A 25,357-nucleotide genomic window follows, 5' to 3' on the forward strand; every position below is an offset into this window, starting at 1 on the left:
GATTGTTCCCTGGTGGGCAGAATAGTCCCAGTGATCTATGGTAACAGCCAGGAACACAGAGTATATGGGTGCAGATATTAGTAATGTGGTGATGGAGTTTGTGCAAGTACTTTTTCCTTTGATTGTTTCAATACTCTTAGTGAAGTTGGAATCAGAGTCATCATCTGAAGTGTGGATGGGGGTGAGAGTTGTGAGGTTGAGGAGATATAAGAATATCAAAAAAAATTCTCTGGGAGAGTGGGATGGTGTACAGCAGTAAGGCTCATTCAAAGGTCGTAGTCACTAAAATGAGATCAGTCAGATTGGTTGGGTGTTTTTCTTCATCAGAGTTTGGCTACATGGTTGCAGGAAAGGAGTAGGTGAACTATTAGGTTTAACCAGCATTATGATTTCGCCCAACAAGTATGACAGCATGAGAGGGGCAAGGGAGATGAGCGCACGTGCAATTCAGTGATGGAAATGATTGACCATAGGAATTAAGCCAGGTAAGGAGGAAGTGAGGCCTTTAAGAGGAAAAATACAATAACAATGTAGTAGGATCAGTGGTTTGGAGTCACAGTGGGTTCAATGGATTGTTAGGTTTGAGATACTAGAGAAAATGAGATGGAAAAACAATTAGAAAAAATTAAGATGATAGTTTGTAACTCTTATCCAGCCAGTCTTACCTTTGCTATGTATTTTTAAAAATATTTATAGTTCTTTATGAAACATTCCTCCAAAGTATATTGTATAGAAGGATGAAAGGTGTGAAACTCTTGGTTGTATTATTAGACACCCTTCCTCTTTCAGCTGGCAAGTATAAAAGTACCAACTGAATGACAAAAAATATTTTCAGTTACTTCTCTACTCTTTTACCAGGTGAATAAGGGATTCTTTTTTTGTCTTCATGAATATTTGTGATCATAAGTCAAACACTACTTCAGGCATCTTGCCTTTTGTGTATGTATGAAATTGTTAGACAGTGATGCCCCTTGAAAAAGCAACCAGTATATGAAAAGGCCTTCATTCATACACAGATGTTGAATTTTGTTTTCTAAGGCTTCTTGTTAATTTGGGTTTTTTCTTGGATAGTTTGAAAAGGCTGGAGGTTTTCTTAATTGCTTTGGTCTTATTCTGTCTGGAACAGTTTCTCCCTAGCACAGAGCAAATGATTTATTTTCATTGGTAGTTGATGTAAATATAAAATAGATATTGTTCTTTGCAGTGGTGAGGATACCAAGAGCTGAAAATTCAGTGGTTTTTCTAAACAAGTTAAAAAGTGATTTTGGTAAATTATTGAGAGGCTGCTTCTTTAAAAAATGATTCATTCTGATGATGAAAGTAATGGACATAATAGATATCTTGGCATAAAATATGAAAATGCAAAACATATGGTGCTGTTCGTAGCAGTTTATATAAATATGAGTTGTGAATGGAAATAATATAATAAAAAAATAATATATGGCTTATGGAAAATTTTGAATTGATATAAAAATTTTGAAGAATTAATTTCAAAGCTGGGCCAAGTCAGTTGTAAACTCTGTTCTTGCCAAATGGTGGCTCCACTTTTGCTGGTAAATAGAATTAATTTTTCTGTGAGGATTAATCTTGAATTATGTGAGTTTTGAATTATGTTGGGTCTTCAGTTATGCATTTCTTACATAAAATGTGACTATTGGGATAAAGAAGAAAAATGAAAACCACCTGTATTCTCAGAGATAATTGCTACTACTATCTTGATATACATGTATAGGAATACATTTGGATGGTTTTTTTCTTTCTTTTTTTTTTTTTTTTTTTGCGATACGCTGGCCTCTCACTGTTGTGGCTTCTCCTGTTGCGAGTACAGGCTCCAGACGCGCAGGCTCAGCAGCCATGGCTCACGGGTCCAGCCGCTCCGCGGCATGTGGGATCTTCCCGGACCGGGGCACGAACCCGTGTCCCCTGCATCGGCAGGCAGACTCTCAACCACTGTGCCACCAGGAAAGCCCTGGATGGAGTTTTATGTACTGTTTTATCCAATTTTTTCACTTAGCAAAAACTTATGACTATTATCAGAAGTAATTATTATAATAACTGTATAGCATCTACCATCTTTATGTACCACAACTTAATTGATAACCACAAATACGATTATGGGTGATTTTCATTTTTTTCATTATGGATATTTATGAATAACTTTACAAATGAATATTCTGTACATATATATGTATGTACAACCATGATTTTTTTTTAAAGATTTATTTTTTAGAGGTAAAATACAGTAGGTAAAGAAGATACGCATTTTTAAAGAATTCAAAGGATGGCTGGAGAGCATACTACCAAATTGTTTTCCAGGATGGTTGTACATGTTCATAGTTCCCCTGGTAGTATATGATATATCCCTGAACTGAGCTTTTTTTTTTTTTTCTTAAGATCTTTGATTTGTGAGATTATCTGAGGATTAGAAGAAGCTGAAATAAAACATGAACAATGCTAAAAATAATAAAAATTCAATAAATCTTATTCTGGAAATATGTTTTAGCTTATCTATATAATATACTGCAATAAAAAGTATGATTCCCTTATATTAACAGAATATATATAAGGAAAAATTAATGTATTTCCTACCACTCCCCAAATTTTCTTGATGGAATATTTAGTCATTCTGTGTCTTTCTGTTATACCCTAGACAGTACAATGTAGATTATAAATTGGAGACATACCTGAAGATTGCTAGGCTATATCTGGAGGATGATGATCCAGTCCAGGCAGAGGCTTACATAAATCGGGCATCATTGCTTCAGAATGAATCAACCAATGAACAGTTACAGATACATTATAAGGTAACAGATGAGCTAATTTGGAAAATTAATTTTGTATTGGAGAATCCTTCAGTAATAAGGTGCTCCAGAATATCTGATAAATGCTGTTATATAATAGAAATTTTCTTTTGCTTTTTATTTTTCATTTTTCTCCCTAATTGAAACATTTTCCCTCTTATAGGTATGCTATGCACGTGTTCTTGATTATAGAAGAAAATTCATTGAAGCTGCACAAAGGTACAATGAGCTCTCTTACAAGACAATAGTGCACGAAAGTGAAAGACTAGAGGCCTTAAAACATGCTCTGCACTGTACCATCTTAGCATCAGCAGGTAAATACGTCATTTACACTTTAACGAACAGTAAGTTATCTTTGCTTAATAATTTCGGGTTCATTACTATTTGAGGATTTAGCAAGGAGCTATTCTTTAAGAGGATATCTTATTAATAAAATTATGATAAATTTAAACAGTTAAAAACACCGCATTACTAACTTAAGACATTTTAAAATATGCATTTATCAGCCTATCACCCACAGGTATTAGGAATAGTTAAGAGGTAATCTGAAGTTTAGTTCTCCTAAAATATCACTGAAAAAATGGATATTAAATTAAGTGAGAATTAGACAAAGGGAAATGAAAATTAAAATCTAGAAATGAGTGCTGTGATAATGTACTTCTTTGGGGTTTGTTTGTTTTTTTATCTTCAAGCCTCAGTTTTAGACCTGGTGCTTATCATTTTCTTCCATAAATATAAATAATAAACTATTCTGTATTCTTTTTTACTAAACTGTAGCATGTAAATCATTCAACTTATAAAGCAGGAAAGGGCATTGAGAGGAAATGCTGATAATTCTAAGCCATGGCTTTTCTAAATCATTTTAGAATGTCTTTTTTTTTTTTTTTTTGCGACGTGTGGGCCTCTCACTGTTGTGGCCTATCCCGTTGTGGAGCAAAGGCTCCGGACGCGCAGGCCCAGCGGCCATACGGGCCCAGCTGCTCCGTGGCATGTGGGATCCTCCCGGACCGGGGCACGAACCCGTGTCCCCTGAATTGGCAGGCAGACTCCCAACCACTGTGCCACCAGGGAAGCCCTAGAATGTCTATTTTTGAACTGTTTAGTTGAGAGCCTAATGACATGTTCAGACTACACATTTCATTCTCTTTGAAGCAGTCATCTTATTTATTTTATTTTTGTTACTGAAAAGGCAGTACATAAAATGGACTGCTTTGTACTCTGAAGAACTATTACTGATTCTTTTATTTCCTTCAGTATAAAAGTGTGTATCCTCTTTTTTATACACAAATGATAGCATGATAAATACACTTTTGCAACTTTCTTTTTTTAATGTGGATATTCATCACAGTGGTCTTATATGTCATTACATAAAGCTCATTCTTTTTGATTTTCTATTGTTTGGCTTTATCATAATTAGTCAATTATAAACAATGCTGTAGTGATTATACACATATATGAATATATGTATAGGTTAAATTCTTGAATCTAAGGGTGCATACATTTAAAACTTTGAAATTATAAGTTGCCCTTTAATGTTAGACCTTCTAAACAACAATATCTTTGTGAACCTGATTACTCACACACACCTGACCAAATTTTTGTATCCTTGCTAACCTGGTAGAAGAAAAATAGTATTTCATTCTAGTTTTAATTTGCATTTCATTTATCATGAATACTCTTGGACATCTTTTCATGTGTTTAGAAAAATCATGGAAAAACCCATTTTTTTGAGTGAATTATCCGTTTATGTCCATTAGCCATTTTTTTGTGTTTTTATCTTTTTTTTAAATAAAAGCTCTTCATTTATATAAGAAATTAACAATTTTTTTCCTCCCAATTTATTGTCCCCTTTTTGGCTTTGGTTATGAAATTTTTGCGATGCAGAAACTTTAAATTTTTATATAGTTAAATATTTTAGTTTTTTATGGCTTCTGGGTTTTGTTGACTTGCTTAGAAAGGTCTTCTCTATTGTGAAATTACATATTTTAAATTCCTTCATGTTTTCTTCCAGTACTTTAAGTTTTCAAATTCTCTGGTCTCAGGACCCCCTTAGACTCTGAATAATTGAGAACCCTAGAGAGCTTTTGTTTATGTAGGGTATATCTGTTGATTATTGAATTAGAAATTGAAGTGAGAAACTTTAAAATATTTATTAATTCATTTAAAAGTAACAATAATAGATCTATTAGGTATAAACGTAAATGACATTTTAATTTAATTTTATTTGTTTTTTGGTTGCACCACACGGCTTGTAGGATCTTAGTTCTCCGACCGGGGATCGAACCCAGGCCCTAGGCAGTGGGAGCGCACAGCCCTAACCACTGGACTGCCAGGGAATTCCTGACATTTTTATAAAATAGCTGTTTTTTCTAAAACAAAAAAAGTTAGAGAATTGGAATTGTTTAACTTTTGACTTTAGAAGTCTTTTCATTGTCTAGCTTAATAGACAGAAATTGAATTCTTAGGCTTCCCTGGTGGCGCAGTGGTTGAGAGTCCGCCTGCCGATGCAGGGGACACGGGTTCGTGCCCCAGTCCGGGAAGTTCCCACATGCTGCGGAGCGACTGGGCCCGTGAGCCATGGCCGCTGAGCCTGCGCGTCCGGAGCCTGTGCTCCGCAACGGGAGAGGCCACAACAGTGAGAGGCCCACATACCGCAAAAAAAAAAAAAAAAGAGAAATTGAATTCTTAAATGTACTTCTGTGCTTAGCCTGTTTTGATATGTTTTGGTGGGAGTATATGAAGAAAACCCAGCCTCACACAGATACGTAGTTGGAAAAAGGAGGCATGTTTAGTGACTTTTTCAGATAATCGTGGGTATTCATCTTTGATACTATAACTTGACAAGTAGTGTAGTTTCTTATGGGTTAATTGCAATGTGGCACCTGAAACCATATCAGTGAACATTTTGCACTCTATAACGTTAAAATCTTGGTCTGTCTTCAACGTTGATGGATCTTTTACCCATGTAAGATTTTGTACCATCATGTATTGGTTGTTTGGAAAATGTTGGTTTGCTGATTTATGCAGAGCTTCCAAATATTGACGTACTTTATTATCCAATATCCAATATCCAATGTATTACCACTGATCTCATCAGAAAAACCTTTAAGTATTGGGAGGTTGTCAGCCTCATAGTGGCAGGTACAAGTTTTCAGAAATTTTAATTTTTTTCTTTAAAACTCAAATTTTATCAAGGGCAGCAAATGCTGTTGATTGGTGGTAACAGGCTCACTTTGCTCATTTTCAAGAAAATGTCTGCCAAATACCTAAGTCTGGAAACCATAATTTGTCAGTTGTTATTTTAAGTGAATGTGTTCCATGAAAAAGAGACTAGTTCAGCTTGCACTGTTTCCTTGGGACAACCATTATACTTTGGTTTATAGCAAAAGTGCTGTAAGTACATTTCCCATTTCGTCACACAAAATATAAAAAAGGTATGTTCTCAAGTGTCAAGATTTAATGAAAATAATTTTTTACTGCTGCTAGGACATTCTTAAGTGAAACTATCTCTTTTGACTGTTGAGTGTGTGGCATGATATAGTTTGTTGCCAGCGCCACTGCCTTGATTTGTGCTATGGTGCCAGTAGTCTTTGCCACCATTGCTTTTGCACCAGCAGTGCAAATGTCAACTCAGTGAACAAGGCACAGGATGTCTTTGTTATTCTAAATTGAGTGTCAACCGCTGATCCCTTGAAAAGGTCATGGGGACCGCCTTTGAGAATCGCTGCTTTAGGGTTTCATTTTTTACCTTCATGCTTCCTCCTAGTCATGATCTCTAACCCCTGCCCCCCAAGAGTAATCATTAGTATAGATTAGTTTCGCCTACTTAAATTTACCTATAAATCCTAATCCAGTTGGATTTATTTTAGTGTAAGAAATGAGATAGGAAATTAACGTTTATTTGTTTGTTTTTCTAAATGGCTAGTGATTTGACCTGGCATTCTTTATTGAATAATCCATCTTTTTTTCCCTATTGATTTGAAGCACACTGTAGTAGATTTCTGGACATAGTATTCTGTTCTGTTAAATAGCCTGTCTATTTATGAATATACTTGTACTATGCTCTTCAAATTATTATAGCTTTATAGTGTTTTATTATCTTGCAGATCTACTTACCCTTCATTACTCTTTTTCTAAATTTTCCTGGCTTTTTTTCATATTTGCTTTCTCTCTCACTCTGTCTCTTACGCACACACACATATTTTTGGATGTGTCATTTTAAAGTAAGTTGTAGGCCATCATGACACTCCTTCTTTATATATCATCATGTATCTCCGTAGAACAGGAACATTTTTCTGCATAACTGGAATACCATCGTCATCCCTAAAAAAATTAACAGTGATTCCACTGTAGAATTTAGCAGCTGGTCCATATTATCACTGCCCCAGTTAGCTCAAGAATATCTTTTATACCTGCCTTTTTCCCCTTGAACAAGGAGCAACTTCATGTGTGGCATTTGGTGATTATGGCTCTTTAGTCTTTAGATTCTTTTAGTCTCGAGTAGTTTCCTTATTTTTCCTGCCAACTTTATTGTGATATAGTTGACATACAACACTGTATAGTTGCCTCACTTAAAAAAAGAAAAAATACTGACTTTAAGTTGTTAGGTAAAATGTCCTTCATCCTAGATTTTTTTTTTTTTTTTTTTTTTTTTTGCTGTACGCGGGCCTCTCACTGCTGTGGCCTCTCCCGTTGCGGAGCACAGGCTCCGGACACACAGGCCCCGCGGCCATGGCTCGCGGGCCCAGCCGCTCCGCGGCATGTGGGATCCTCCGGGATCGGGGCACGAACCCGTGTCCCCTGCATCGGCAGGCGGACTCTCAACCACTGCGCCACCAGGGAGGCCCCATCCTAGATTTTTTGATATATATATATATTGTTTTTTTATTCCTTAATCCCCTATATTTCCTGTAAAATGGAAGTTAGCCAGAGGTGAGATTAGATTCAGGTTATTTTTTTTCTAGCAAGAATACCTTATAATGATGCTATGTACTTGCTGTTGAATCACGTCAGAGAGCACACACTGTCAGGTTGGTCCCACTGTTAGTGATGCTGAGTTTGTTCATTTGATGAAGGTAGAAATTCCATTGTAAAGGTACATTGTCCTCTTTGTATTTTGTAAATAATTCATGGGGTGCTGCTTTGACACTACAAAAATCCTGTTCTCCAAATTCCTTTCACATATTCCTTTCCATAATTTAAAATCTATTAATAATCCTTGCCTGGATCACTCATTATATGTGTAATATAAAATGAAAATGAAAAATGTTGATTTACTAATTCTTTTCTTCTGTATTTATTAGATAGTATTCTTCAGGAGCTTTCCTTTTTTCTCCTTTTTTTTTTTCCCAAATATCACTGTGGATTTTTTCTTAGCTTATTTTTCTGCATGTATAATATACACACAGAAAACTGTACATATCAGAAGTGTACAATTTGATGAATTGTCACAAATGAACACCATCACGTAATCAATGTCCAGAACAAGAAACAAAATACTACCAGCACCCTGAAATATCCTGTCCTGCTTTCTCCTAACCACTGGCCCCAACCCCCATCCCCCAAGAGCAATTGTTAATATATATTAGCTTTGCCTGCTTCTTATATTTATATAAATGAAATCATATACTCTTGTCTTGCCTCTTTTGCTCAACTTTATGAAATTTATCCACATTGTTACATTCAGTTTCTTCATTTTCATTGTTATGTGGTATCCCATTATGTGAATATACCACAATTTGTTTATCCTATTGCCTTCTTATTAGCTATTAGTAATAGTACTGCTGTGAACGTTCTTGTATATTTGACTCTGTTTTTTATTTATTCAGTGTGTCACAATAAATTATAGTTGTTATTCTTTTTGATGCTCAACTTGTCCCAAATATGAACAAATTGTGTCTTTTTGACAAAGCCCCATTAGTCTTTGAGTACTTGCCTGAAATGTATCAATAGCATAAAAAGATGCTTCAGGCCCCGTTTGTATTTTCCCTGTTGCAGACATGAAATCTGCTAGTTTTTGAGGATCTCTAGTTCCTTTTAATGAAGATAGTGAGATCAGGTTACTAGATATGCTTATTGATGCTGGGTATCATTGTTATTAGGCTCTTTCACTATATAGAGCTAAAAATAAATTTAAAAAGAAAAAGTTTGTTCACAATATTATTTCCATTAGTTCAGTTCTTTTTTTAAACCCAAGATTTTATTTATTTATTTATTTATTTTAGTGATTTTTTAAAATTAGTTCCTGCTTTATAACAAAGTGAATCAGTCATACATATACATCTGTTCCCATATCCCTTCCCTCTTGCATCTCCCTCCCTCCCACCCTCCCTATCCCACCCCTCCAGGTGGTCACAAAGCACCAAGCTGATCACCCTGTGCTATGCGGCTGCTTCCCACTATCTATCTACCTTACGTTTGGTACTGTATATATGTCCATGCCTCTCTCTCGCTTCGTCACAGCTTACCCTTCCCCCTCCCCATATCCACAAGTCCATTCTCAAGTAGGTCTGTGTCTTTATTCCTGTTTTACCCCTAGGTTCTTAATGACATTTTTTTCTTAAATTCCATATATATATGTGTTAGCATATGGTATTTGTCTTTCTGAATTAACTTCACTCTGTATGACAGACTCTAGGTCTATCCACCTCATTGCAAATAGCTCAATTTCGTTTCTTTTTATGGCTGAGTAATATTCCATTGTATACATGTGCCACATCTTCTTTATCCATTCATCCAATGATGGACACTTAGGTTGTTTCCATCTCCGGGCTATTGTGAATAGAGCTGCAATGAACATTTTGGTACATGTCTCTTTCTGAATTATGGTTTTCTCAGGGTATATGCCTAGTAGTCGGATTGCTGGGTCATATGGTAGTTCTATTTTTAGTTTTTTAAGGAACCTCCATACTGTTCTCCATAGAGGCTGTACCAATTCACATTCCCACCAGCAGTACAAGAGTGTTCCCTTTTCTTTTTTTTTTTTTTCCTTTTTTTTTTTTATTAGTTTCTGCTTTATAACAAAGTGAATCAGTCATACATATACATCTGTTCCCACATCCCCTCCCTCATGCATCTCCCTCCCTCCCACCCTCCCCATCCCTCCCCTCCAGGCAGTCACAAAGCACCGAGCTGATCTCCCTGTGCTCTGCGGCTGCTTCCCACTATCTATCTACCCTACGTTTGGTAGTGTATATATGTCCATGCCTCTCTCTCGCTTCGTCACAGCTTACCCTTCCCTCTCCCCATATCCACAAGTCCATTCTCAAGTAGGTCTGTGTCTTTATTCCTGTTTTACCCCTAGGTTCTTAATGACATTTTTTTCTTAAATTCCATATATATGTGTTAGCATATGGTATTTGTCTTTCTGAATTAACTTCACTCTGTATGACAGACTCTAGGTCTATCCACCTCATTGCAAATAGCTCAATTTCGTTTCTTTTTATGGCTGAGTAATATTCCATTGTATATATGTGCCACATCTTCTTTATCCATTCATCCAATGATGGACACTTAGGTTGTTTCCATCTCCGGGCTATTGTGAATAGAGCTGCAATGAACATTTTGGTACATGTCTCTTTCTGAATTATGGTTTTCTCAGGGTATATGCCTAGTAGTCGGATTGCTGGGTCATATGGTAGTTCTATTTTTAGTTTTTTAAGGAACCTCCATACTGTTCTCCATAGAGGCTGTACCAATTCACATTCCCACCAGCAGTACAAGAGTGTTCCCTTTTCTCTACACCCTCTCCAGCATTTATTGTTTCTAGATTTTTTGATGATGGCCATTCTGACTGGTGTGAGATGATATCTCATTGTAGTTTTGATTTGCATTTCTCTAATGATTAATGATGTTGAGCATTCTTTCATGTGTTTGTTGGCAGTCTGTATATCTTCTTTGGAGAAATGTCTATTTAGGTCTTCTGCCCATTTTGGGATTGGGTTGTTTGTTTTTTTGTTGTTGACCTGCATGAGCTGCTTATAAATTTTGGAGGTTAATCCTTTGCCAGGTGATTCATTTGCAAATATTTTCTCCCATTCTGAGGGTTCTCTTTTGGTCTTGTTTATGGTTTCCTTTGCTGTGCGAAAGCTTTGAAGTTTCATTAGGTCCCATTTGTTTAGTTTTGTTTTTTTTTTCCATTTCCCTAGGAGGTGGGTCCAAAAGGATCTTGCTGTGATTTATGTCATAGAGTGTTCTGCCTATGTTTTCCTCTAAGAGTTTGATAGTTTCTGGCCTTACATTTAGGTCTTTAATCCATTTTGAGCTTATTTTTGTGTATGGTGTTAGGGAGTGAGCTAATCTCATACTTTTACATGTCCCTGTCCAGTTTTCCCAGCACCACTTACTGAAGAGGCTATCCTTACTCCACTGTACATTCCTGCCTCCTTTATCAAAGATAAGTTGACCATATGTGCGTGGGTTTATCTCTGGGCTTTCTATCCTGTTCCATTGATCTATCTTTCTGTTTTTGTGCCAGTACCACACTGTCTTGATTACTGTAGCTTTGTAGTATAGTCTGAAGTCAGGGAGCCTGATTCCTCCAGCTCCGTTTTTCGTTCTCAAGACTGCTTTGGCTATTCGGGGTCTTTTGTTTTTCCAAACAAATTTTGAAATTTTTTGTTCTAATTCTGGGAAAAATGGCAGTGGTAGTCTGATAGGGATTGCATTGAATTTGTAGATTGCTTTGGATAGTAGAGTCATTTTCACAATATTGATTCTTCCACTCCAGGAACATGGTATATCTCTCCATCTATTTGTATCATCTTTAATTTCTTTCATCAGTGTCTTATAATTTTCTGCATACAGGTCTTTTGTGTCCTTAGGTAGGTTTATTCCTAGATATGTTATTCATTTTGTTACAGTGGTAAATGGGAGTGTTTTTTTGATTTCACTTTCAGATTTTTCATCATTAGTGTACAGAAATGCCAGAGGTTTCTGTGCATTAATTTTGTATCCTGCTACTTTACCAAATTCATTGATTAGCTCTAGTAGTTTTCTGGTAGCATCTTCAGAATTCTCTATGTATAGTATCGTGTCATCTGCAAACAGTGACAGCTTTACTTCTTCTTTTCCAATTTGGATTCCTTTTATTTCCTTTTCTTCTCTGATTGCTGTGGCTAAAACTTCCAAAACTATGTTGACTAAGAGTGGTGAGAGTGGGCAACCTTGTCTTGTTCCTGATCTTAGTGGAAATGGTTTCAGTTTTTCACCATTGAGGACGATGTTGGCTGTGGGTTTGTCATATATGGCCTTTATTATTTTGAGGAAAGTTCCCTCTGTGCCTGCTTTCTGCAGGGTTTTTATCATAAATGGGTGTTGAATTTTGTCAAAAGCTTTCTCTGCATCTATTGAGATGATCATATGGTTTTTCTCCTTCAATTCGTTAATATGGTGTATCACGTTGCTTGATTTGCATATATTGAAGAATCCTTGCATTCCTGGAATAAACCCCACTTGATCATGGTGTATGAACCTTTTAATGTGCTGTTGCATTCTGTTTGCTAGTATTTTGTTGAGGATTTTTGCATCTATGTTCATCAGTGATATTGGCCTGTAGTTTTCTTTCTTTGTGACATCCTTGCCTAGTTTTGGTATCAAGGTGATGGTGGCCTCATAGAATGAGTTTGGGAGTGTTCCTCCCTCTGCTATATTTTGGAAGAGTTTGAGAAGGATGGGTGTTAGCTCTACTCTAAATGTTTGATAAAATTCGCCTGTGAAGCCATCTGGTCCTGGGCTTTTGTTTGTTGGAAGATTTTTAATCACATTTTCAATCTCAGTGCTTGTGATTGGTCTGTTCATATTTTCTATTTCTTCCTGATTCAGTCTTGGCAGGTTGTGCATTTCTATGAATTTGTATACTTCTTCCAGATTGTCCATTTTATTGGCATAGAGTTGCTTGTAGTAATCTCTCATGATCTTTTGTATTTCTGCAGTGTCCGTTGTTACTTCTCCTTTTTCATTTCTAATTCTATTGATTTGAGTCTTCTCCCTTTTTTTCTTGATGAGTCTGGCTAATGGTTTATCAATTTTGTTTATCTTCTCAAAGAACCAGCTTTTAGTTTTATTGATCTTTGCTATCGTTTCCTTCATTTCTTTTCCATTTATTTCTGATCTGATCTTTATGATTTCTTTCCTTCTGCTAACTTTGGGGGATTTTTGTTCTTCTTTCTCTAATTGCTTTAGGTGCAAGGTTAGGTTGTTTATTCAAGATGTTTCCTATTTCTTAAGGTGGGATTTCGTATTGCTATAAACTTCCCTCTTAGAACTTCTTTTGCTGCATCCCATAGGTTTTGGGTCATCGTGTCTCCATTGTCATTTGTTTCTAGGTATTTTTTGATTTCCTCTTTGATTTCTTCAGTGATCACTTCGTTATTAAGTAGTGTATTGTTTAGCCTCCATGTGTTTGTATTTTTTACAGATATTTTCCTGTAATTGATGTCTAGTCTCATAGCATTGTGGTCGGAAAAGATACTTGATACAATTTCAATTTTCTTAAATTTACCAAGGGTTGATTTGTGACCGAAGATATGATCTATCCTGGAGAATGTTCCATGAGCACTTGAGAAAAATGTGTATTCTGTTGTTTTTGGATGGAATGTCCTATAAATATCAATTAAGTCCATCTTGTTGAATGTATCATTTAAAGCTTGTGTTTCCTTATTTATTATCATTTTGGATGATCTGTCCATTGGTGAAAGTGGGGTGTTGAAGTCCCCTACTACGAGTGTGTTACTGTCAATTTCCCCTTTTATGGCTGTTAGTATTTGCCTTATGTACTGAGGTGCTCCTATGTTGGGTGCATAAATATTTACAGTTGTTATATCTTCTTCTTGGATCGATCCCTTGATCATTATGTAGTGCCCTTCTTTGTCTCTTCTAATAGTCTTTATTTTAAAGTCTATTTTGTCTGATATAAGAATTGCTACTCCAGCTTTCTTTTGATTTCCATTTGCATGGAATATCTTTTTCCATCCCCTCACTTTCAATCTGTATGTGTCTCTAGGTCTGAAGTGGGTCTCTTGTTGACAGAATACATATGGGTCTTGTTTTTGTATCCATTCAGCCAATCTGTGTCTTTTGGTGGGAGCATTTAATCCATTTACATTTAAGGTAATTATTGATAGTTATGTTCCTATTCCCATTTCCTTAATTGCTTTGGCTTCGTTATTGTAGGTATATTCCTTCTGTTGTGTTTCTTGCCTAGAAAAGTTCCTTTAGCATTTGTTGTAAAGCTGGTTTTGTGGTGCTGAACTCTCTCAGCTTTTGCTTGTCTGTAAAGGTTTTAATTTCTCCATCAAATCTGAATGAGATCCTTGCTGGGTAGAGTAATCTTGGTTGCAGGTTTTTCTCCTTCATCACTTTAAATATGTCCTGCCTCTCCCTTCTGGCTTGTTAAGTTTCTGCTGAGAGATCAGCTGTTAACCTGATGGGGATTCCCTTGTGTGTTATTTGTTGTTTTTCCCTTGCTGCTTTTAATATGATTTCTTTGTGTTTAATTTTTGACAGTTTGATTAATATGTGTCTTGGTGTATTTCTCCTTGGATTTATTCTGTATGGGACTCTCTGTGCCTCCTGGACTTGATTAACTATTTCCTTTCCCATATTAGGGAAGTTTTCAACTATAATCTCTTCAAATATTTTCTCAGTCCCTTTCTTTTTCTCTTCTTCTTCTGGAACCCCTATAATTCGAATGTTGGTGCGTTTAATGTTGTCCCAGAGGTCTCTGAGACTGTCCTCAGTTCTTTTCATTCTTTTTTCTTTATTCTGCTCTGCAGCAGTTATTTCCACTATTTTATCTTCCATGTCACTTATCCGTTCTTCTGCCTCAGTTATTCCGCTATTGATCCCATCTAGAGTATTTTTAATTTCATTTATTGTGTTTTTAATCGTTGCTTGATTCATCATTAGTTCTTCTAGGTCCTTGTTAACTGTTTCTTGAATTTTGTGTATTCTATTTCCAAGATTTTGGATCATCTTTACTATCATTATTCTGAATTCCTTTTCAGGTAGACTGCCTATTTCCACTTCATTTGTTAGGTCTGGTGGGTTTTTATGTTGCTCCTTCACCTGCTGTGTGTTTTTCTGTCTTCTCATTTTGCTTATCTTCCTGTGCTTGGGGTCTCCTTTTTGCAGGCTGCAGGTTCACAGTGCCCGTTGTTTTTGGTGTCTGTTCAGTGGCTAAAGTTGGTTCAGTGGGTTGTGTAGGCTTTCTGGTGGAGTGCCTGTGTTCTGGTGGATGAGGCTCGATCTTGTATTTCTGGTGGACAGGTCCACGTCTGGTGGTGTTTTTTGGGGTGTCTGTGGCCTTATTATGTTTTTAGGCAGCTTCTCTGCTAATGGGTGGGGTTGTGTTCCTGTCTTGCTAGTTGCTTGGCATAGGGTGGCCAGCACTGTAGCTTGCTGGTCATTGAGTGAAGCTGGGTGCTGGTGTTGAGATGGAGATCTCTGGGAGATTTTTGGCATTAGATATTATGTGGAGCTGGGTGGTCTGTTGTGGACCAGTGTCCTGAAGTTGGCTCTCCCACCTCAGAGGCACATCACTGACTCCTGGCTGCAGCACCAAGAGCCTTTCATCCGCCCGGCTCAGAATAAAGGGGAGAAAAAGTAGAAAGAAAGAATTAGTAGAAGAAAGAAAGAAAGAAAGAAAGAAAGAAAGAAAGAAAGAAAGAAAGAAAGAAAGAGAAAGGAGGGAGGGAGGGAGGAAAGAAAGAAAGAACGAAAGAAAGGAGGGAGGGGGAGGGAGGGACGAAGTAGGGAAGGTAGGAAAAAGAGAAGATAAAGTAAAATTGAATAAAGTATGATAAAATATAATAGAGTTATTAAAATTAAAAAGTAATTATTAAAAAAATTAAAATTAAAAAAACCAAACAAATAAAAAGAAAAACGAAAAAAACAGACAGATAGAACCCTGGGACAAATGGTGGAAGCAAAGCTATATAGACAAAATCTCACACAGAAGCATACACATACACTTGCACAAAAAAGAGAACAAGGGGAAAAAAATCGTAAATCTTGCTCTCAAAGTCCACCTCCTCAATTTGGGATAATTCCTTGTAGAAAGAGGAAAAGGGGAAAAAAATCATAGATCTTGTTCTCAAAGTCCACCTCCTCAATTTGGGATGATTCGTTGTCTATTCATGTATTCCACAGATGCAGGGTACATCAAGTTGATTGTGGAGCTTTAATCCGCTGCTTCTGAGGCTGCTGGGAGAGATTTCCCGTTCTCTTCTTTATTCTCACAGCTCCCGGGTCTCAGCTTTGGATTTGGCCCCGCCTCTGCGTGTAGGTCGCCGGAGGGCGTCTGTTCTTTGCTCAGACTGGACGGGGTTAAAGGAGCAGCTGCTTCGGGCACTCTGGCTCACTCAGGCCTGGGGGAGGGAGGGGTACGGAGTGCGGGGTGAGCCTGCGGCTGCAGAGGCCGGGGTGACGTTGCACCAGCCCGAGGCGCGCTGTGCGCTCTCCCGGGTTAGCCGTCCCTGGACCCCGGGATCCCGGCAGTGGCGGGCTGCACAGGCACCCTGGAACGGGGGCGTGGACAGTGACCTGCGCTCGCACACAGGCCTCTTGGTGGCGGCAGCAGCAGCCCCAGCGTCCCACGCCCGTCTCTGGGGTCCGCGCTTTTAGCCGCGGCTCGCACCCGTCTCTGGAGCTCCTTTAAGCAGCGCTCTTAATCCCCTCTCCTCGCGCACCAGGAAACAAAGAGGGAAGAAAAAGTCGGTTGCCTCTTTGGCAGCTCCAGACTTTTTCCCGGACTCCCTCCCGGCTAGCTGTGGTGCACTGACCCCTTCAGGCTCTCTTCCCGCCGCCAACCCCAGTCATCTCCCCGAGCTCCGACTGAAACCCGAAACCCGAGCCTCAGCTCCCAGCCCCGCCCACCCCGGCGGCCGAGCAGACAAGCCTCTCCGGCTGGTGAGTGCCGGTCGGCACCGATCCTCTGTGCGGGAATCTCTCCGCTTTGCCCTCCGCACCCCTGTTGCTGTGCTCTCCTCCGCGACTCCGAAGCTTTCCCCCTCCACCACCCGCAGTCTCCGCCCGCAAAGGGGCTTCCTAGTGTGTGGAAACCTTTCCTCCTTCACGGCTCCCTCCCACTGGTGCAGGTCCCTTCCCTATTCTTCTGTCTCTGTTTTTTTCTTTTTTCTTTTGCCCTACCCAGGTACGTGGGGAGTTTCTTGCCTTTTGGGAGGTCTGAGGTCTTCTGTCAGCGTTCAGTAGGTGTTCTGTAGGAGTTGTTCCACATGTAGACAAATTTCTGATGTATCTGTGGGGAGGAAGGTGATCTCCGCGTCTTACTCTTCCGCCATCTTCCCCCAGCTCCCTCTAGTTCAGTTTTTAATGTTATCAGTTTTCATGTATTTTTTCACCATTTAAAGGTCCTTGAAGGTATAAATTGAAACTATGAAAATCAAGTTTCCCATCTGAGAAATGTTTGTTCATCTTTTATAAATTTTTTATTATTAGGGGAAGAATGCATGTTCATTGTAGAAGTACAGATAAGCAAGAAGAAGAAAATAACAACTATAACTGGAATCACGTGTAACATTTTGGCCTATAGTTGGCTCTCCATATCCAGGGGTTCCTCATCCACAGATTCAACCAACTGTGGATTGAAAATATTTGGGGAAAAAAAATTCTAGCAAGTCCCAAAAGGAAAACTTGAATTTGCCATGTGCCAGCAATGATTTACATAGCATTTACATAGATAGATCATCTCTAGATATTATAGATAATCTAGAGATGATCTAAAGTGTAGGGGAGGATGTATGAAGGTAATGCAAATACAGCATCACTTTACATAAGTGACTTTTGCACCTGCAGATTTTGGTATTTATTGGGGGGGTGGTCTTGCAACCAATCCCCATTGGATACTGAGGGAATGATTGTATATCATAGTCTTCACAAATGAATATACAGTTGATCCTCATTATTCACAGATTCCACATTAGTGACTTTGCCTACTTCCTAAAATTTGTCACCCCCAAATCAGTACTCAAAGTACGATGCTTTCACAGTCATTTACAGATATGTGCAGAGCAGCAAAAAATTTGAGTCCCCTTGTTTATGTTTCTAGCTGGGATCCAACAAGGTAATGCTCTACCTTGTTTCAGCTCTCATACTATAAACAAGCATCGTTTTTGTGGTCTATTTAATTCCACATTCTCCACATTTTCATGCATTTTCTTGTTGGTTTTGCTGTCTAAAATGGCCCCTAGCATAGTGCTGAAGTACTATGTTGTGTACTTAAGTGTGAGAAGTCTGTGATGTGCCTTTTGGAGAAACTACGTGTGTTAATTTAGGTAAACTTAATTCAGGCATGAGTCATAGTGTAAGCCATGAATTCAATGTTACTGAATCAACAATATGTATTGAATGTGGTGCCTTTAAAAAGAAATACACAAAACAAGGTTACATATTGACCAGCTGACAAAAATGTTGTGACCAGAGGCTCATGGAAGCTAACCCCATATATCCCCTAGGAGCAGGAGTTGAGTATTCACTAATACACTGTTGGCAGCAAATTTATAGAACATAACTACCAGAAATAACGAGAATGAACCTGCATATTTTAGTAGGCAAAAATGGGGTCATAAAAAAGATTGCTTTTCATTGAAAAAACAGATTGTGAGAATATGTGATGCTCATTTGTTCCCCTTAGGACAGCAGCGTTCTCGGATGCTTGCTACTCTTTTTAAGGATGAAAGGTGCCAGCAACTTGCTGCCTATGGAATCCTCGAGAAAATGTACCTAGATAGGATCATCAGAGGAAATCAACTTCAAGAATTTGCTGCCATGCTGATGCCTCACCAGAAAGCAACTACAGCTGATGGTAATGATTACTTCTTATAAGTATGTGGTAGTAAATATTGAGGTCACGCTAGTAGAACATATGTTAAATTTGAAGCATCTTGATATCTTTCTGTAATATTTTTAGGTAACACTTGGTAAAGAAGGAGTATTAACTGAAGATGAATATTATACACAGATACGAGTCTGAAGTATAAGAGTAGCTCTATTGGAAAGCATTTCGTGGAATAAAGCATTTTTTGGAAACTGTAAGAGCAGAAGAATTATAGGCTAGGCTTATAGCGCCTGGTTTTTTTAAGACTCAAACCATTTGATAAGTACCTTAATTAATCTTAAACATCAATTTGTAACAGAGCATAATTATCCAGTCCTATTTTAGACAGAGCAAAATTTGGCACAATAGCTTGCCCAAGGTTACTGAGGGGAAAGTGTTTCCAATAAGAATAGAACTTGGTGTCAGGTTTCCTAGTATTTGCTTAAGTCAGACTGCCTTTGTTGGGAAAGAATTTTGTAATAGATGCTTGTTCATAACATCAATTATTTTATGTATGTTTATCTACAGAGGTTTTAAAGTAGCTTATAACAGTAACACACATGATAATAAAAATATAGATGTAGGCCACTAGAAGCACGGAAAAGGTCAAGACAAACATGCAGATCTGTCAGACTCATTGCCTTGGATTCACTGTCATCCCATATTGAAGAGAATCTAACTGTAAAGAATTATTTATGTAAGATTTGGCTGAAAGGTATATACCTCACCAGTCTTACTGCCCTGAGTTAAACCAGATCATTGAAACAATTATATTGACCTATAGAATTTCTTTTATTTAATTGTACTTTAAGAAACAAATCAATTGATTATTATCTTTCTGTCTAAAGGAGATATTTATTCTATAGGATATTCCTTATGCAGAGCCTCAGAAAAATTCCTTTTCAGCCTTAGGATTAGTTGTGATTCTCCAGAGCAATTGATTTTTTATCTTATTTAAACACTGTGAGTTGATAAACTGGTTGGTTTTCTTAATTTTTTTAAAAAATTATTTATTTATTTCTATTTTCTGCTGCTTTGTGTCTTTGTTGCTGCACGCAGGCTTTCTCTAGTTGCGGTGAGCTGGGGCTACTCTTAGTTGCGGTGCGGGTGCGCGGGCTTCTCATTGTGGTGGCTTCTCTTGTTGCGGAGCATGGGCTCTAGGCACACAGGCTTCAGTAGTTGTGGCAAGTGGGCTCAGTAGTTGTGGCTTGTGGGCTCTAGAGCACAGGCTCACTAGTTGTGGCCCATGGGCTTAGTTGCTCCGTGGCATGTGGGATCTTTCTGGACCAGGGCTCGAACCCGTGTCCCCTGCATTGGTGGGCGGATTCTTAACCACTGCGCCACCAGAGAAGTCCTGGCTTTCTTAATTTGATGGGCTGCTAGAAAGTTTAAAAAATTAAACTTGTAGCCCACCTGTAGTGTGTGTGTTTTGATTGTTTTTATTCTTTTTCTTTTTAACTTTTAAATTTTCTTGTCTTCTGTGTATTCTGAGCAGCTTTAAATAAATTCTTTTGCAAGAAGATGTCTGACAAACAAAAGCTAGATAAATATGAAAGAGTTTCCAGAATTGATGTAGTTGAGCTTCACATTTGACTTTGAGCTTTCTGGCCATGAAAAAAAAAAAGATAGCATTAGATAATTCTTTTCTCAAATGAAGGCTACTCATTAGGATCTCGGAGAATGCAAATGATTTTCAAATTTCTCATAGGAGACTATGTATCAATATATAGGACAGGCATTTTGTCTTCTTCCTCTTTCATTTTAGACTTTATTGCCTTCCTTATTTATCTTTCTTGGACATCTTTGTTTATTGTCATTACAACCCTAGGCTAGCAATCTTGAGACATAGCTTTGTTGTTATTACAATTCAGTGGTTTCAGTATACTCTGAGTTTTACAATATAACAACTAGTCTACATTCTGCTCTATAGATTTGCCTGTTCTGGACATTTCATATAAATGGAATCATACAATATATGATCTTTTGTGACTGGCTTCTTTCACTTAACGTGATGTTTTCAAGGTTCATCCGTCTTGTAGTGTGCATCAGTACTTCATTCACTTTTATTGCCAAATAACATTCTGTTAACCACATTTTATTTCTTCATCAGTTAGTGGACATTTAGGTTATCACTATTTGGCTATTAATAATACTGCTGTGAACATTCATGTAAAAGTTTTTGTGTGGACATAAGCTTTTAATTCTCTTGGATGTATATCTAGGAGTGGAAGTACCGGGTCATGTGGTAACTCTATATTTAGTCTTTCGAGGAGCTGCCAGACTGTTTTCCAAAGTGGCTGCACCATTTTACATTCCTGCCAGCTGTGTGTGAGGGTTCCATTTTCTCCATATTTTCTCCCACACTTGTTATATTATCTGTCTTTTTGATTTAGTCATCCTAGTGGGTATGAAGTGTGGTATCTTATTGTGGTTTTGATTTGTATTTCCTTGGGGGCTAATGGTGTTAAGCACCTTTTCATATGCTTATTGGCCACTTTTAAATTGGGTTATTTGTGCTTTTATTATTGAACTGTAAGAATTCTTTATATATTCTAGATCTTATTATCAGATAAATGATTGGCAAATATTTTCTCCCATTCTGTGTGTTGTTTCTTCACTTTGTTGATGGTATCTTTTGAAACACAAAAGTTATTAATTTTGAGGAAGTCCAGTTTATGTTTTTTCTTTTGTGGCTGGTGCTTACAGTGTTGTATCTAAGAAACCATTGCCTAATCCAAGGTTATGAAAAGTTGTTCTATTTTCTTCTGTAACTTTTATAATTGTAGCTCTTACATTTAGGTCTTTGATTCATTTTGAGTTAATCTTTGTATATGGTGTAAAGTAGGGGTCCAACTTAATTATTTTGCATGTGAATATTCAGTTGTCCCAGCACCATTTGTTGGAAAGACTCTTACTTCCCCACTGAATTGCCTTGGCATCTTTGTTGACAATCAGTTGACTGTAAATGTGAGTTTATTTCTGGACTCTAAATTCTATTCCATTATTCTGTATGCCTGTCCTCGTGCCAGTACCACACTGTCTTGGTTGCTCTATCTTTGTAGTAAGTTTTTTTTTTTTTTAATTTTTAAGTTTTGGCTGTGTTGGGTCTTCGTTGCTGCACGCGGGCTTTATCTTGTTGCAATGAGCAGGGGCTACGCTTCATTGTGGCACGCGGGATTCTCATTGCGGTGGCTTCTCTTGTTGCAGAGCACGGGCTCTAGGTGCACAGGCTTCAGTAGTTGCAGCACGCGGGCTTCAGTAATTGCGGCATGTGGGCTCAGTAGTTGTGGCTTGCAGGCTGTAGAGTGCAGGCTCAGTAGCTGTGGCACATGGGGTTAGTTGCTCTGTGGCATGTGGGATCTTCCTGGCCCAGCGATCGAACCCACGTCCTCTGCATTGGCAGGCAGATTCTTAACCACTGAGCCACCAGAGAAGTCACTTGTAGTAAGTTTTGAAATCAGAAAATTTGAGTCTTCCAACTTTGTTGTTTTTCAAATTTGTTTTGGCTTCTATGGGTCCTTTGAATTTCCATATGGATTTTAAGATCAGCTTGTCAATTTCTGCAAAGAAGCCAGCTGGGATTGCACTGAATTTGTAGATCAATTTGGGGAGTACTGCCATCTTAGCAGTATTAAGTCTTACATATTTTCCTGTTTATTTAGGTCTTTATATTGGAAAGTTGCTAAAAAAGTAGATCTTAAAAGTTGTCACAAGAAAAAAAACTATAACTGTGTGAGGTGATGACGTTAATTAACTAAACTTATAGTGGTAATCATTTCACAATATATACATATATCAACTCATTATGTTGTACACCTTAAATGAATACAGTGTTATATGTCAATTATATCTCAATAAAACTGGAAAGGAAAAAAAAAGAAGTGGGTGAGCCACATCTTCAGGATGGGGCCTGAGGTCCATAACTTTGTCAGGCCCTGTATTATCTTACTTAAGGGAGGATCCTATGCCTGATATCTCATGAAGGGATCCTGCCTTCCAAACATTTCTCATGTTTGCCTCAGAGTAAAGTGCTTGTGAAGTGCCCGGGGGAATAGAGATCTTTCCATTGAGCAGTATTTTTTGACTTATCAAGCTTACAAACAGCATGATTGTTTGCATGATTGTTTTGCTGCTGCTTGCTAATAAAAGTATGTGCTTATAGTAAGAAAAGTTAGTGAAGTTGATAGCTAGTCCAAGGAAGCAAAACCCCAAACCCAGAGGATTAAATCTGTCCAGCTAGTTAATAAATACTTGCCAATCGTTTTCTAAATGTTATTTGTATTTAACTGCATGTTATTCAAAATGTATCAAGGGATTTTGGTTACTTTTAAAATTTTGATAGGAATAAAGGCAATGATTATGAGTTAGTACATGCCTAGAAAATTTTTAACAAGATGCATCTTTTAAGAGTGTAAAACTAGTTTCAAAATTATAACATTCTTATTTATATTTAAGGTTCTAGCATCTTGGACAGAGCTGTTATTGAACACAATTTATTGTCTGCAAGCAAATTATATAATAATATTACCTTTGAGGAACTTGGAGCCCTTTTAGAGATTCCTGCAGCTAAGGTATTTTCTTATTTCCAATACATAAAAGGAAGTTAAGAGACTAAATTATTGACATAAAGAGAAAATAAAATATATACAGTTGGACCTCCATATCTGCAGATACAAAACTTGTGGATATTTTGGAGGAATATTTTGGAGGGCCAACTGTATTCATTGTACTACTACATTTTATATAAGGGTCTTGAGCATCCGTGGATTTGGGTATTCATGGGGGCTACTGGAACCAATCCCCCATGGATACTGAGAGATGACTGTAATTGATAAATATTGGCAGTTGCAACAAAAATATACATTAAAAGCCTAAGGTAAATGGAAATAAATTATTTGAATGTCAAAATAGTACTGTAATGGAATTGTCTTTAATTTTTTTTTAAGTTGTATTTTATGGTAAAGTGACCTAGAATGGAAATCTTAAAGGGGTTCCAGGTTATGATACCCATTTTATAAGAATATCTTTGTTTAGTATCTGTTTAAATCCACTTCATAGTGGTTTCTGATTTTTAACTAACATTTGATCTATGCCTTAATTCTTTTTTCTGCCCTAGATTGACTCATAGTTTAAAAAGTTCATCTCTTTGAGAGAATGACTATGGTAATACTCTAGGCTATTCTATTGTAACTTCTGTGCTCAATTTAACTTAAGAAGTTGACTGAGTTATTAGGGAGTTACTTTTATTCTTAGTCATGATAACGTTTGGTTGGCTATGTATAGATTCCAAAAAAGTACTGGTCGTATTTAGAGAGTATTTCAGGTAACATCTATAAAACATTCTCTTAATTTTAAATAACAGTAAAAGCAAGCAATCAACCTTATTTTTACCTAACTTGTAGAACTTTTTTTTTAAATATCTTTATTGGAGTATAATTGCTTTATAGTGTTGTGTTAGATTCTGCTGTATAACAAAGTGAATCAGCTATATGTATACATATATCCCCATATCCCCTCCCTATTTCACCCTCTAAGTGGTCACGAAGCACCGAGCTGATCTACCTTAGCTGATCCCCCTGTGCTATGTGGCTGCTTCCCACTAGCTATCTATTTTACATTTGGTAGTGTGTATATGTCAATGCCACTCTCTCACTTCATCCCAGCTTACCCTTCCCTCTCCCTGTGTCCTCAAGTCCATTCTCCACGTCTGTGTCATTATTCCTGTCCTGCCCCTAGGTTCTTCAGAACAATATTTTTTTAAGATTTCATATATATGTGTTAGCATATGGTATTTGTTTTTCTTTTTCTGACTTACTTCACTCTGTATGACAGACTTTAGGTCCATCCATCTCACTACAAAACTTGTAGAGCTTAGAGTCACGTAGTTATGGTCACATCCCCTTTTATCTGTTAGTGAAATTGTAATTTAGTATTTTCTAATACAATTCCTTTATTTATACATATTCAACACACAGTAAAGGAAGTGGAACAATGTCGGAACCAAGGCTTCAGTTACCATTAAAAGATGCTTCCTTTTTAGGCTTTGAGGTATGATCCCTTGCTGAGACTAAGGGAAGTGAATATATTTTTAACAATAAATGCTAGTCACAGTCTGTTCAAGAGTGATTTAGGGTTGATTGTGAAGATGGTCAGAGTTACTAAAACAACTGTCACAACCCAGTTTGCTAAACAGACAGTAAACATGAAGTATTTCTTTAGGAATTAGGTAGAGAACCTTTTGCTCCCCTTTAATGGTCTTTTAAATCCTTTTGTTTCCCTTTTAAATTTGAACGTTATTCCTCCTTTCAATATTTTCTTCAAAAATATTACTGTCTTAGAGAGTTTTGGGGGTGATAAATACTGTGAAAACTGAAATGAAATAAAATAAGAAAAGCTAGGGATATTTTGAGATGTGGATCCCAGTGAGAGGAAAAATTGTTAGTTTGATTTTGAGCAGAGAGAAAAGTTAGTTAGACGGCTAGATTCTTGCTTAAAATCTTACAACAAGAAAAAGATCCCAATTAACTTAAAATAATGGATTGTACCCAGAAAGAATTGGGGCAGATATAACAGGCAGATTTACAAGATTTACTCTTGTAATGAATGGCAGATGAACACATACGTAAGGCTTAGTGATGGGTAGCTAAACCAAGAGCTTTCAGTTCTCTTGGTGAGAATATGTGAATAACTAGAAATGATAATTAAAGTGTCTTAAGAATTT

The 25,357-nt window shown here is 37.4% G+C and overlaps 1 protein-coding gene across 2 annotated transcripts in view; it reads left to right on the plus strand.

Moving 5' to 3' along the window:
- COPS4 (COP9 signalosome subunit 4) overlaps positions 1-25,357 on the plus strand; it is a 45,820-nt gene that overhangs the window by 14,783 nt on the left and 5,680 nt on the right. For both annotated transcript variants that reach the window (XM_060114033.1, XM_060114043.1), the window contains exons 5-8: positions 2,651-2,804; positions 2,965-3,115; positions 18,454-18,624; positions 23,092-23,207. In XM_060114033.1, coding sequence (XP_059970016.1) covers positions 2,651-2,804; positions 2,965-3,115; positions 18,454-18,624; positions 23,092-23,207 — 592 coding nt within the window. The remainder of the gene's footprint in view (positions 1-2,650; positions 2,805-2,964; positions 3,116-18,453; positions 18,625-23,091; positions 23,208-25,357) is intronic.

Source organism: Mesoplodon densirostris, chromosome 1, assembly GCF_025265405.1.
Source record: "Mesoplodon densirostris isolate mMesDen1 chromosome 1, mMesDen1 primary haplotype, whole genome shotgun sequence".
Classification (NCBI taxonomy): Eukaryota; Metazoa; Chordata; class Mammalia; order Artiodactyla; family Ziphiidae; genus Mesoplodon; species Mesoplodon densirostris.